This window comes from Channa argus, chromosome 13 (assembly GCF_033026475.1).
Source record: "Channa argus isolate prfri chromosome 13, Channa argus male v1.0, whole genome shotgun sequence".
NCBI classification, from domain to species: Eukaryota; Metazoa; Chordata; class Actinopteri; order Anabantiformes; family Channidae; genus Channa; species Channa argus.
In genome coordinates, this window is record NC_090209.1 from 10,416,753 (window position 1) to 10,430,962 (window position 14,210).

The window sequence follows — 14,210 nt, forward strand, 5'->3', positions numbered from 1 at the left end:
CACAATAACTATTAGGTCTCATACTCATCTCACGCAAACAACAACAACCACACACAAAGAAAAACATGTGTAGGTATGTAGGGCCCTCACTCCCTCTGATGTAGCCAAACACACACATACACACACACACAGATGCACCAAACCAAATCCTTTTCTTACTGTCTTTAATCACAGAGACAAGGTTTTTTCATTGTGCCTCTCTATGAGCTTGACCTAAATTCGAAGCCCCTCTCACCCACCACTTGAATGTTTAGCTTGTCACAGAACATTCATAATTAATTCCTGTTACTTTAGCATAAATAAATACATGAAGTAATTTTCACAACTGCTTAGCAACTCTCTATTTATAGCGACAGTAATGATTTATTAACGTCCTCATCAGGAATCAAACAGTTGCTTTTAAATTTTACATGTCATTGACAACCCTTCCATTTAGACAAAAAGCTGTTGAGGGTAATTCTCATAATCGCACCCACCAGGGATCTACTGAGTGCAAACACAATTAAGTTGGGTATGGTTGAGCACGACAAATGCACACAGTGATAAGGACTTGATTCAGCAAGTCACAATTACAATGCTCTCTGTCCTGTTAGAAAAAGCCTTCAATAATGGATCCTAGGGATTTGCGGTCCCCTCTCAACTACCTGAATGTTGTTTCAAATGCCCTACTTTCTAGCCTGGCTCATGTCATATATACAGTAATTCTATGTTGCTTTGTGCTACCAAGCCTTACTGTATGCTGAGACAATGCTTTTTGTGTGGAAGGACACACGTTTTTTTTTGCTGTGGTTTGATTGTTCCTTTAATGCCAGCCCGTATTTATCAAGCGTCCCAAAGTAGGATATAAGATCTGATTGGCCAGACCTTGGTCAATATTTAGATGAGCTCCAGAGATTAAAAGATACTGTTTTGATAAACTAGTCATTTTTGTGGCTGACTTACTGTCGTGTTGGTTCAGAGGGCAGCATTGATGATTCTGTCGGAACCAACCATTTGAACATTGGCATTAAACTTTGATGTATTAAACTCAAGCATATTTGCAGCTTGTTTTAATATTTTAATTACTTCTCTGACCGTTGTAAAATGGTATTTTTTTCATCTGAACATTTAATATACATTTAAAAAAATAAAAAACTATAACCTTCACATCATGCCATTGCACTTGACCAGTTTTAACATTTTGCCTGCAGTATGCCTCTGGTGCAATCTGCTCAAGGTTTCAGGCATAAAACAACTGGTAGGCAGGGTAATATCATATATTATTTTCAAATAACTCCACACCTTCTTCATATGTGGCGGGCCCGACTCTTGTTAGGTTCTGTTGTTTGGAAAAAGACTATAGGATTATAAGTTGCAATTTTCATTTTACCTGTTGAAAGCTGGAACAAGAGCATTTTTGCCACTGCCACTTTAGTCACTGCTAATGATACTTGGCAGCACAGTCTGTCTTCATGAAGTTCATGTGGGTACAGCAGACATCTTACAAGTACCTAAGTGGTTTTCAGGCATATATTAAGGTCCAACACGTAAGTTTTCATGACATGAAGTTCTCTTTTAAGTGCAACTGAGTCTTGTGGGTGTTTTACTAGAAAGTTTCTATGCCTCCGGGAAAAGGTTTTATTATATCATCATCTTACACTTTTGAACTGTGAGACAAAGATATTTCTGAAGAGTTTCTGTATTCAGTGACAGCGTCGCTTTATGTGATTACTAGTTCCTTTACTCGAAAAACTACTTTTGGGGTCATGTACAAAAACACAGTTTTGTGATTTTTTTTTTTAACAATTGTTTTCACATTTCTGTGTTGTCTGATTGTTCAAAGTCTGTTTGAAGTGACTCACAGGCATGGGGTTCGCTTCAAAAGTCAGATGATCTCCAGGCCTGAGGACAGCTTAATTTGGATGCTGGTGCCAGTCCCAGTCATTAACTTGAGAGCACTAAATAGTTGACTGAGCACATGCAGGTGCACAGGAGGCTGTAGTATGCTCTGTGATCTTTTGTTACCATTTTTGCATGGTTTTCCCCAATGTGAGGTTGAGTGGGAGAAGGGGGGAGTCACAGGTGGGGAAAAAAAGATGAAAATGATGCAGTTTAAATTGCATTGAGTTAAAGAAATTTCAGTCAATGCAGTCACAACCAATGCTACAATCCCACACAACACAACAATACATCATAAAGTCAAATAGGCCACAGAATTAATTTTGTTAGATCATCATTGGCAGCTGGCATCATATAGTTCAGTGTTTTTATAAAACTTTTGATATTTGACAGCCTGGGATGAACACCACCAGTAGATCTGGTACACACATAAGACTAATTACTATTTTTAAATTCAGCTCCAGTTTAGTAAAGTGTTCATAAAATAATTTATAAGACAGTAAATACAGTCTCAGCAGTAACAGATGTTCTGGAGAATGTGCAGTGAAAACTCAAACATGGTTGTTTTTTCTGAGCCAAAAGGATCGGTAAGATGGCTTCACTTCACTTACACTCTAGCTCTTGCAAAGGATGTTATCGAGACATGCAAAGGCCATTCTCACTAGCAGTGGCTGGGGACTAAGATGAAATTGACCAGCAAAGGCCATTATGTAAGGCAGCGGCTGGTGTAAAGAAAGAGTTAACTGCATAAAGGGGAAAGATAAACACATTACTGCCTCGCTAGTCGCTGGAGTAACATAATGAACTCCTAATCGCTGCTGAGGGTGTAATTCATCTATGAAATCAGCAGCAAATTGAGATGGGGAAAATCAGTTTCTGATCCATCTCATGCTGTAGCTTAGCAGGAAGGATATTGAACGGTGTGCCTCTCAAAAGGTTAGAAGTAATACTTTCCTTTCAGCGTCGATAGTCTGTCAGTGGAAAACTTCCCCTGTGCTCCGCCTTCTACACATGGCCTGCCAAGCAGCACGTGTAGTCCAGCAGATGAATGCATTTGTATTCTGCCCAGTGCTGCCCAGATAAGCAATGACTAGCACAGAAGGTCAAAATGTCATATTCTCAATCAACACCAGTAGCAGCCAATGTCAAATGCTTTGTTGAGTAGAGCACCGCCGTCAAGAGATGGAATGTGTTGAATCAAACTTCTATTTACCTCCCCATTTTTCCTTGCCTTCCTCCCCCTCAAGCTCCTCATCCTCCACCTCCACCTGCTTGTCTCCCTCTCCAGAATAAGGCATTATAGTACATGTCGAGCCTTAGGCATGAGAGCTAAAATAACGACATCTGGAGCTGCCGGCAACCCCTATCCATATCTCTCCTGAGGCATTTCAGGATTCGGGTGCTTAACGTGCCTATTTCTGTCTGCGGTGGTCCACGTGTGAGTTTCCATGCACATTGTGAATATGAAATCAAAACTCAAATGAACCCGTAACTTGTATGGTCACAAAACAGCGTGAGCGTGTCCTGCCTTTATGTTTGTGTTTTCATTTTGTGTTTGCACAAATATGCATGTGCGCATCTGTTTGGACAAGATAAAAACAGGGCCGAAGATATAAAAGGGAAATTTGTTTGAGGACAGAGAGAGACAGACAAAGAGAAGAATGGTGACAAAGAGGGCGAGAGCAAGGGAGAGAAAGAAATGACTCACCTTCTCTGCCGACTGGGCCGTGCCAAAGAAAATCGGGATGAAGGCCAGCCAGACTATGCAGGTGGTGTACATAGTGAAGCCAATGGGCTTGGCTTCATTGAAGTCTTCTGGTACATCCCTTGTCTTGATGGCATAGATGGTGCAGGTCACCATCAACAGGATGCTGTAGCCCAATGAGCAGATTATCTGTAGGTCTGTAATGTCACACTTCAGCACACCACGGGCCAGCACGGGGTTTATGGTTTTCTGCTCATCGTAGTCGACGATGGTGTTTGGCGGGTCCACTGCGAACCACACCAGCACACCCAGCAACTGCACACAAATCAGACTGGAAGTAATGGCGATCTGGGAGGTGGGACTGATGAAACGTGGAGCTGTGACTGTTTGCTTGCCCTGCTCAAAGATCCGATATATACGGTTGGTCTTGGTTAGCAGTGCGGCATAGCTGATGCACATGCCCAGGCCCAGGAAGATCCTCCTGAAGGCACATACAGCTACATCAGGTTTGGCAATCATGAGGAATGTGATAATGTAACACAGAAAGATCCCAGTCAGCAGCACGTAGCTCAGCTCTCGGCCGGAGGCCCGCACGATAGGCGTGTCATTGTAGCGTATGAAAGTCGCCATGACAAAGATGGTGGCAATAATACCAAGCATAGCCAGGAAGACAGGGATAATGGCCCAAGGGGAGTGCCACTCCAACTTTACTATGGGAATTGGCTGGCAGGCGGTTCTATTTGAGTTGGGTCTCATGTTGTAGGCACACAGTCTGCAGGAAGTCTCATCGTACTGGTACTGATAGCCATCACAAAGCTCGCAATGCCAGCAGCATGGCATCCCTTTAACCTTCTTCTTCCTCTCTCCAGTTTTGCAGGGCAGACTGCACACAGAGATAGGCACCTCCTGCTCATCATCTGGCCACTGGAGGTCCTCCAGCTGGAAGAGAAATGACACAAAGCACAAGAAGAAGGTTAGCAACAGACAGATAAGCCAGGGGTACAGCACCACTAAGCATGACAAACCATGTAGGAAGAAATAAATGCATGACATTTTCTGCACAGCACAACATTCAATCATCAACATACTGTAACTTAATATATGGCCATTAATTACTATATTAGGAATCTCAGGAATCTTTTATCTTTGAAAAAACAGCTTAACAAATAAACTTGGCTGAAAAAACAAATATATATAATAATATGACACAGTAACTCTTTTTGGCCAATTTCTTTGAAGGATTGCCTTTTCTAATATTTGAAAGTAATTGCAATCACCATGGCAACAGAGCTTACCTTTGTTGAGTGAAATAAAAATAAAGAAATGTGAAATGCAAAAGACATTATGTTTTAATACAGGAGCCAGTGAGGTATGAAATATTTGATGAGAAGGAAGGAGAATGGGATTTGGGATTGCAAACTGCCTCTTTAAAACTTTGTGGAGCAATTTCTATTTATGATCTTGTCATCAAAATGAAAAGTGCAGTATACAGGCACTCTGAAGAACTGTGTGAAACTCCAATCCAAAAAGGCCCTGAGGCGTTTGATGATTTAAGCTCAAACTACAGTTTCAACATACAAGTCAGCCTAAAAAGAATAACCAATAAAGAAATGGATTTTTCAACATAGTTTTTTAAGGGCATTAAAACAGCTTTCATAAAACTGTGGGCTTATCTTTTGATTTATTATGAAATTGTACTGAACCAGGGCTTTAAAAGCACCATTAGATTACAGATACAATAGTGTGGTTAAGGCAGTTTTACAACAATATATGGTATCATCTGTTCTTTCAAAATACACAATTTGAAGTTCAACAAACTACAAGCATGAAAGCATGGAAAAACCTTTAAACAATCGTTAAACTAATTATTTGTCTTCTGATATTGAGAGATTTCAGAGGAGCTTTTTAGAGACTCCAAACCGGCATTGAATTCAGATAATGGCTTAGAACAATACAAAAAATTAGAAGGAATTCATCTGAGTGATAATTTTGTAGTGCAGGTTGTGCTTTGATGGAAATAGAATTTATGAGTTTTCAGTTTAACATTTCGAGAAACTCATTCTCTTCTCTGAGCATCAGATAGGATAGTGTATATCACGTTTGTTTAATCCACACAAAAACTGACCACCTGTCCTGACATTGTCACAGAGACTTAAAAACTATAGGAAGGACAATGGTCCATAACCTCCAGTAAAGACACAACTTGTCATTTTTTACACTTTTTTTACACTGTAGAAAGATAATTAGGAAGTTTTAATCGTGCAAGTAGGAAATACTTTGCTAAGCTAAGATTATCCACTGGTTGTAGCTTTGCATCTAACCGATTAAAGGTTGTATTTTTCTACTCAGCAACACAACATAAAAATGTATTTCCACACAGCTGAAAATTCCTTTAAAAAATCCACATTTTTCTTCATTCCTATCTTTACATTTCTGTGCTGTGGAAAGAAATTCAAACCAAATTGCAAAAAACTATTCATCATCTTAGTACCTTTTACCTACTTATGTTCACAACAGTCACACTTTTACAAAAACATCAGGAGATTAAAAAACTCGACCACTTACAAATATCATCATACAAAACATGAGTCCATGACACAAATAGCATCACCTCCCCCAAATGTGGCAACATCCAATAATTGCAGATACCAGGTTGCACCTTTACATCATGTGCACGCACGCACGCACACACACACACACACACACTAACCCACACTCACTTCCACAGTGTGTTTGGGTTGTGTGTATCTGTATGACAGATGCTGTTTCCGTGGTGTCTGGGTAGATTATCATCTGCCATTTATCTGGGGGCATGAAGGTTCCATTTGTTATCTGGACAATAAATGGTGCTCTCTGGAAAACCTCCCGATTATACACAGTGTGAAAACAATAATGAGACCAACAGCTCTGTTGCTATGGAGACCAAAAGCAAGATTTTTGACACGTTGGACTTGTGCAGCTGCTATAGTTTTCTTTTGGGTTTTGCTATAGTTGTTAATTTTCCAGTTAATTTGAGCTTTTATTGAGCTTTTTGAACTTTTTTATACATCTTTTTTATCGATGATCACTGAGTGCATCAGGATGCTCACAGTAGGGGAACCTTTAAACCTTTTAATGTATCTCTATGTGTTAGTGCACGAAGAAATACCTACTGCACTGGAATGTAATAGCTTTGTAAGAGCATTTAGTTTCGTATCAGGCTTAGACACAATGAATCAATAAAAATATGCAGTAACAAGTGTTGTTCCACCTGTGAAATCAAATCCATTCAGCTCAGCCGAATTCTTGTGATCCATTCAGCTATTATGCAAATGTTAACTCATCTGTATGTAAATGTCATGTTTTTTGTAATCCGAGTTACATGGAAATTTCAAGTCAGGTTTCATCCTGTCATTCAAATTGCAATTGTGTCTCAAATTCAAATAGAACTCAGCAGTTTCTTTACTGTCCACATGGCTCACCCAAGCCTATCCCTTTGTTTTGAGACACTTTGCAAAAAAATTTAAATAAAAATCTCCAGCTCTGCGACTGCCGTTATCATTAGACAGTATATTTCTTGCAGTTGAAATAAGGTTATTTAAAGCTCCTATGAAATGAAATATGTTTTGGACATGGTAAAAAAGTAAAATAAATTAAATTTACCCAGACGTTTCACATGTTTTATCTTGCTTTCTTGGGTGTACCCTTGAATACATCTGATAAAATGTGATCACAGTTTTTAGAGTTTTATCGTGTGCCGTAAAACCCACTGAAAAGCTGACGAGTGCCAGGAATAACATGGGAGCTGTATTTAGGTGTCAGTTTCTAACAACATCAATGTCTTCAGCAGCTTTGCTATTGAAGAGTGAACATGCACGGACTGACACTTGGGTTAAAAACACGTTCTTCCACTTCCACCCACTCGCCATCGCCGTCAGTTCTCCAACGTACAGTATGGAGCAGAAGAGTGATCACAAACAACAGAGAGAGAACTAACCTCCCTGTGTGTTTCCTTTTTAATTTCTTGTTCTTTTTTATGTTGAACTCTCAAATCAAGTTCGTACTGATGTTTTAATCTTGCCCTTACATCCTAGGTATAAGCATATCAAATCTTTTTAATAAAACACCAAATTTGAAAGACAAAAATTACTGCCTTTTATCCCTTCCTTACACGGACTTTAAAATGTTCTGTTCATTTAATTGCATGCTTTTTCTTTCTTTTTAAAAGCAGTAGTGAGGCCATTTGACATTTTAAAAACAAATATAAACATTTGTCTTATTAAGTTGTTCAAGGGTATCTTTTATGTTCTTATGTAGAATGTAGAATATGTTTAACTATTAGCTTACATTAGTTGGCAACTCATCAACAGAACCTGCACCTCCTTGTCACATAAGAGATTTCAATTTTGGAAAACACAAAAAGTCGTCACGCTTGTAAGTCTTTTGCATACTCGAGTCTAGACATCGTGTTTAAATGCAAGCATACGAACATTTGAAGAAGTGAAGCTGTCATCTGTGTTCCCAGCATAGGTAAACTATCATACCCTGAGTTGGAGGGTCTCCACCCACTGTCCTACCGCCTTGTACTCTGCTGTGGAGGAGTTGGTCATCTGGAACTGGAACAGGTCATAGCGTCCTGGAGCATCACCGTTCTTGTTAAACACAACAGAGGTGCTAGCGCTGCCTGTGCGGAGCAAGAGAGAAAATATGGGAAACGGACAGCAGAGTAGAAAAATGTAAGACACCAGCATGAGTGGGTTCAACACCTCTACTAATGCGAAAACTTTTAACCCCTTGCCTTGTACTGTACAGTTGCACTATGCGGACCACACAAAGGAGCACAGAGTGGGTCTCTCTCAGCTCCTCACAGCTGAAACCTGCAAACACCATGACCTATATGCTGAAACTTGATAAATCACAGACACAAGGTAGCTCCCAACTGACCAATATAGCACTTCCTCACCTGCTTCCTATGCATCACCACAGCTGCACAAATGCCACTGAAGGACACGGAAAACATGGTTAGATATGCAAGCTCTCTACTGAGCACTAATATATAAAAATGAGTGTTGTTTAAAATGAGTGTACAGCTCCTCAGGTTAAAAGTAATGCATTACAATCACACAGTAGAGAACAACAGGAGATGCAGGGTGGATGAACAGGGCAGCCAAAGAATCATACGGCCCCCATCTGCTCTCAGTGTGGAGCAGCCTATCTCAAGCAGAGCTCTGAAGATTTCAGTAATTAGCTAACAGGAGTGTGGACACCTGAAACACTAGACATAAGAGAAAAAGCAAATTTTAATGTGTGCTAGTCCAACCTGATAAGCTTGCTTAATGTTTCTACTGTCGAATATGTGTGTATTTACACACATCACTTAATAGTTTGAGTCTCATGACTGAAGAGTGTGTCAGTCAACATTAGAAAATGGTAGCAATTCACTTTATACATGAGGTCTCCTTTTGTGGACAATCTCATTCTTACTCTCGCACAATGCTGGGAGAGGATGAACTGCTGAAAACTGCATTTTACACATCTATTCACCTTGGCACTGCGTACAGCGTTTCATGAGCACAAGCGGAGATACCATTTTTGAAATGGGACAGGGGGGAGTCTGATGAGACTTGGCATGGGAATTATGTACTTTAATAGCTCTGGCTATAAAAAGTGGACTAGGACCAGAAGCATGTGTCCAAAACACTTTTGGGAACATGTTGTCTTTTATCTAGAACGGAGCTCATGGCTTTTGGATGGAAGGCCCTGCACCTTTTCCTTAGTGTTCATCCAGAAGGGAATTTCATCTCCCTCCAGTTTTTATTCCAAGGACATTTGTCATTGAATGGTCTACAAAAGTTTTAGGCTAAAAGACTCTTTTAAAGCAAGAGAGGCAGCAGCAGCAGCATGAGAAAAAGCTCATTCAAGGCAGAAGTAGGGGTCATTTTAATAAAAGAATGTGGACAAGCACCTACCTTTTTCTTTTTGGTTTTGTGACACTATGGTGCATAACAAAATGTAATTTTATAAGATTTTAAGTAGCCATTACCATAATGATGCAGAGCCACAAATCTACGTGCAGTAAAAAAACTATACAGTATATTCCACATTAACAATACAGATAATGCACCACATTGAACATTAACTCATAAGTATCCACATAGCGGGGCAGAAAATAAAGCAGGAGAGATGTTTAGAATTAATTCAAGTGTACTTTTGAGGCCCACAGTGAAAAGTCTTTCAACATGAAGACCAAACTGAAGCTCAGTGGGTGGCCGTCACTGGCCTGTCACTTCTGTTTCCACCAAACAGACAGCCTTGTTGACACCCTGTATGAAAATGTATTGACTCCTGTAGAAAATGCTGTGATAAGAGTTATCATTCACGAGCAAGAAAAAAAAAAAACACACACACACAAGCACACAAAAATTCAGTAAAGCGACAAAGTGATGAGGCACTTGGTGCTCTTCAGCTTTAGAGCAAATAATTAAGTGGTGTGTCTGTGTATGTGGATAAAACAGCATTGGAAATTCCTATCAATTTTCTATTTGTTGTTATTTTCAATGGAACAAAATAGTCTGTGTTGACTGCTTACTTACATTGCTGTCTAAGATGAAAGATTTATGCATTTGCATGTGGCTCTGAACTAAGACATGACAAAAGTGCACTGCTGCTGTGCTGTGCTGAGCAGTGTGGGTGGACTGGGGATCCACTGCTGTGTTTCTCTCGCATCATTATTCTCTCTTTTTTCTGCCTCTCACTCTTCAGCTCTGTGACTCCGGCGCAGTGGGGAGATCAACAAAGAAGGCATACACTCCTTTGCTCTCAAACATACATTAGCAGTGGCGTGGTTCCAGACTAAATGTAATAAGGGCCAGTGAGATATACCGGAGCCACAGCAAACAACCTTCACTGGCCAGTGAAAAGGGTTGACAATATAATAGCGAGACAGTAAGCGGTACTGAAGATAGAGAATGTAGACATCTTATTTTCGACTCAGGTGAAATGAACCTTTTTCACGGCCACACTGAAGTGAATGGTTTTCAGAAACAGAAAATTTAGAAAAGTCAGCGCAAGCCCAGATGGTTCTTGAGATTGGACAGCTGATTCTCAGTCCCATGCATGAATCTACACTAAGTTAAGGTCTCCTCGGAATTTTATCTCAACTCAGGCAACTGCATTTATTCTGTTTATGTAGTTCCACCTTAAAATCCGAGGGCTTTTGGACTGCTGGATCTCTGCACTGCTGCCATAGCGACAGTGTTACAGAAAGGCAGGCATGCCTGCTCTTTAGCCTTGAGCTCGCTAACAGAAGTTTGCCTTCACACATTTTTATATAAACAATTGTAAAGAGATATTTCCTTTAGTAATATATTGTTTATACTGACCTAGAATCAACACAATACGAAATATGCATATTAGATATAAGCACTGCCTGTGTGACCAGCACTGATATAATGTCTTATTACTCTGTGTCACTGGGCTTTTTTCCACTACACTGGACAATGATCCTTCATTGTGGAGAAGACGGGAATTTTAGTTTTAATCCCATATATGATGTTGTGCTGCTGTAAATACTACACTAGAAGCACTTTAGATATTTGTGTTCCAGTTCCAAAGATGTGTGTATAAAAATAAATGGAAGCTACAGACGGGGAATGGAAGGTGTTTTGAGACATGCACTAATGCATTTTGTCTTTTCATGGTATTTCATGGCTTTATTCTATATATAAGGTTGGTACATTTTATTGTAGGCGGCTCACAGACCTTTGAATTGCTGCCCGCATATTTGATTTTTTTAAAGTAAGTCTGGTGTTTAAAAACACACACACCCACACACGCACACACACACACACACACACACAAAGTGGGAATAGGATTAGTGCAGCTGTACAGCTTATGGTATTTTAACTCAAATAACAGCTTTTAAATCTACATAATTATGCAATTATTAACTTTTTTAAAGCTATCAATATCCTAGCTTCTGTTTGTCCGATCTGTTTTGTCATGGGATGTATGTAGGTTTATTAGACATTATGTGTACGACAATGGGTTTTAAAATAGTGAAAATGCCATAAAATACAACACCAGGATATTGAGTAAGCATAAATACAATTTATCCTAGTAAAGTATCTCCAGCATTTCCCACATACCCCATCATATCCCAGATATAACACATCATAATGGAGACTTCTTTTATTACTCAAGAAAATAAGTAGGCCAGTTTTGTGAGAAGATTACGCTGAATCCTTATTTCAAACAGCCCAATCTTATCTAGAACACTTTGTGAGGACACAGCGTACCTCAGAAGAGCCTCTAATGACACTGGCTGGCATACATGCAATCCATTTGCAATGACAAAAGTTTTCCTTGTTTTAAACTCATATCACATTTTGCTCTCTTCCTCCACTCACCCATGAATGTTCAGAGCAGTTGTCATTAAAAGCTATTTGCTTTTGCTATCATTGCTTTCTGTACAGGGATGAATTATAAAGTGGTTCAAGTACTGGCAGACCCATAATATATCACATGGGTTCAAAACATTCTACACTGGCAGATAATGTTGATGGGCTTTGAACTATGAATGAAATTTAATGTGAATTTAAACTGTAGCCAGCCCACAGTCATCTGCACATGACACATAAAACAGAGGTGGTGGTATATTATGCATTTTTTTCCCAATTTACCTACTTTTCATGGTCTCAGACTGATATGTTATTTCCCTTTCATTTATTACATTTTGATTTGCTGTAAACTAGTATATATTTAATTTTGACACTGCAGTTGACAAAGTAGTAGCTAAAAGATTTGTTCTCTTGTAAAGTGATTAGATGCAAAGATTTATGCCAAGGAAAGGAACAGCCTATATCACCAGTTCTTCTACTTTAGCACAAACACAGTCTGAGCTAATTGTTGAGATTAATTGCAATAGTATTTTCGCAAGGTTAAGTTCACAATTTAACTCATGCCCTCATGTTTAAAACAATTGTTCACTGTTTTAGAAAATGATGTTTTTTCTTTGTTGCCCTGACTTAAATGTGGAGGTGGACAGCATGTATCTGTAGGGAAATAATTATTTGAAGCAAAAAGATAATGCACTTACAGCATTTTAGCTCAAAGACAAGGATCATGAGGAAATATCTGGCTAGACTCTGTCCAAAAGGTTAAAAGTCCACCTGTCATCATCTCTAAAGGTAATTAACACATTATGTCACAAACATTCTGAAATAATCCATCACCAATTTGTCTTCTTAGAGGGGGCTATGTATAAGACTATTTCTTGTTGGGAACAGTTGCCAGGCAACCAGATGAAACAACGGGAAATTGCTGTTTTTGGCAAAAGTAATAGCCCATAAAACCATGTTTTCAAGCTCAAATTCAAAGGTGCTGGTTGGTGAACTCTGGTACATGTAGCTTCCTCCAGTCTTCAGTATTTGTGCTAAGCTAGGCTAAAGAGCTGCTGCCTCCAGCTGCATATTTACACTACAGATGTGAATGTGACATCCATCATCTAATATGATTAATGGAAAGAAAGCAAAACTATTGTCCAAAGTAATATAGCAGGCTTAGTGGTCTCTTTGTAACTGACTCACAGAGAGAGAAAACATAATATCAATGCCAAGACATCACTGTTTAATAACACTTGTATTTACAGATTGTTTATCCACAGGTTTAAACATTCTCTTATTGTAGCATTCCTCTGATCTACAGTATGCTCTCTTATCCTGTTTCTTCACAACAGAGCCTGAAGAATAGTGGTCAAAACACGTGTTGTCTAATGAAACAACAGAACAGAGTACACTGTAGCTGCAGTGTTGAATAGCAATCTCATTTTCACTTGCTTGCTAAAGTCAGTATAAGGTGTAAAATACTAAAGTAGATAAAATCACTGACTTTTCTTTTCTTATCCCCACTTCCTGTAAGCATCTGCTGTTTAAACTTTCGCAATATGTCACTCACCGTTAAAGCTGGTGTTACGTATGTACTTCAGCAGAGTTTTTCCTTCTGCAGACTCCATTTGTGGACAAACGCCAGGATGATCAGGACACAAGTCCTTCTGCATGTTGTGTAAAGCGTGGGCCATAGCGTACACAGCGTCAATCACAAACTGCACCTTCCCTTCCTGCTCATACTTGGAGTCAGTCCCGATGCGCTCCTGGCCTGAGGGAAGAAAATGAAGAGGACGACTAACAGCCAAATGCACCGTGAGCCATTAGACATAACATTCTCTCAGCAGTCCCTCTCATCTCCGGCTTCTTTTTTATTCCTCCATTTACCATTTGCTGCCAGATACTAGTGCAGTTCTGATTTTGACGGAATTATACCTAAAGAAACAATGTGACACAGGAAATAAAAAGACACACTTAATTCCCAAGTGGAAAATATCAAGCTGAGCTGTGAGATTAAGTGTTCATGACAAATACATCAGTCACATTGAATTACTGCGGTGTATTACAAAGTAATAAAGAGCTAAGAATCGACCTCATTTGCTTCCTCTGCAAGGTGATGAAGATCACCATGAACTTTAGTAATATACTCTTCCACAGTGGCTTCCTTCCCTTTCATATTCTCCTCCTGGTGCACTGCCCTTTCACTATGGGCTGCTGTAAAGGCTTTGCTACATGCTGCTTAAATACATAATGTACAAAAACCT

The 14,210-nt window shown here is 39.4% G+C and overlaps 1 protein-coding gene across 7 annotated transcripts in view; it reads right to left on the reverse strand.

The window, feature by feature from the left end:
* LOC137139247 (metabotropic glutamate receptor 7-like) overlaps positions 1-14,210 on the reverse strand; it is a 55,793-nt gene that overhangs the window by 6,533 nt on the left and 35,050 nt on the right. For 3 of the 7 annotated variants that reach the window (XR_010916288.1, XM_067526263.1, XM_067526258.1), the window contains exons 6-8: positions 13,517-13,717; positions 8,107-8,246; positions 3,587-4,522 (exon numbers count right to left, since the gene is read on the reverse strand). Coding sequence is in view for 5 of the 7 variants with exons in the window: in XM_067526263.1 (XP_067382364.1) it covers positions 3,587-4,522; positions 8,107-8,246; positions 13,517-13,717 (1,277 nt within the window). In the remaining 2 variants the exon portion in view is untranslated. Of the gene's footprint in view, positions 1-3,586; positions 4,523-8,052; positions 8,247-8,360; positions 8,563-13,516; positions 13,718-14,210 lie in introns of those variants that run through there. The other 4 variants (XM_067526260.1, XR_010916289.1, XM_067526262.1 and 1 more) reach the window with 4 other exon arrangements.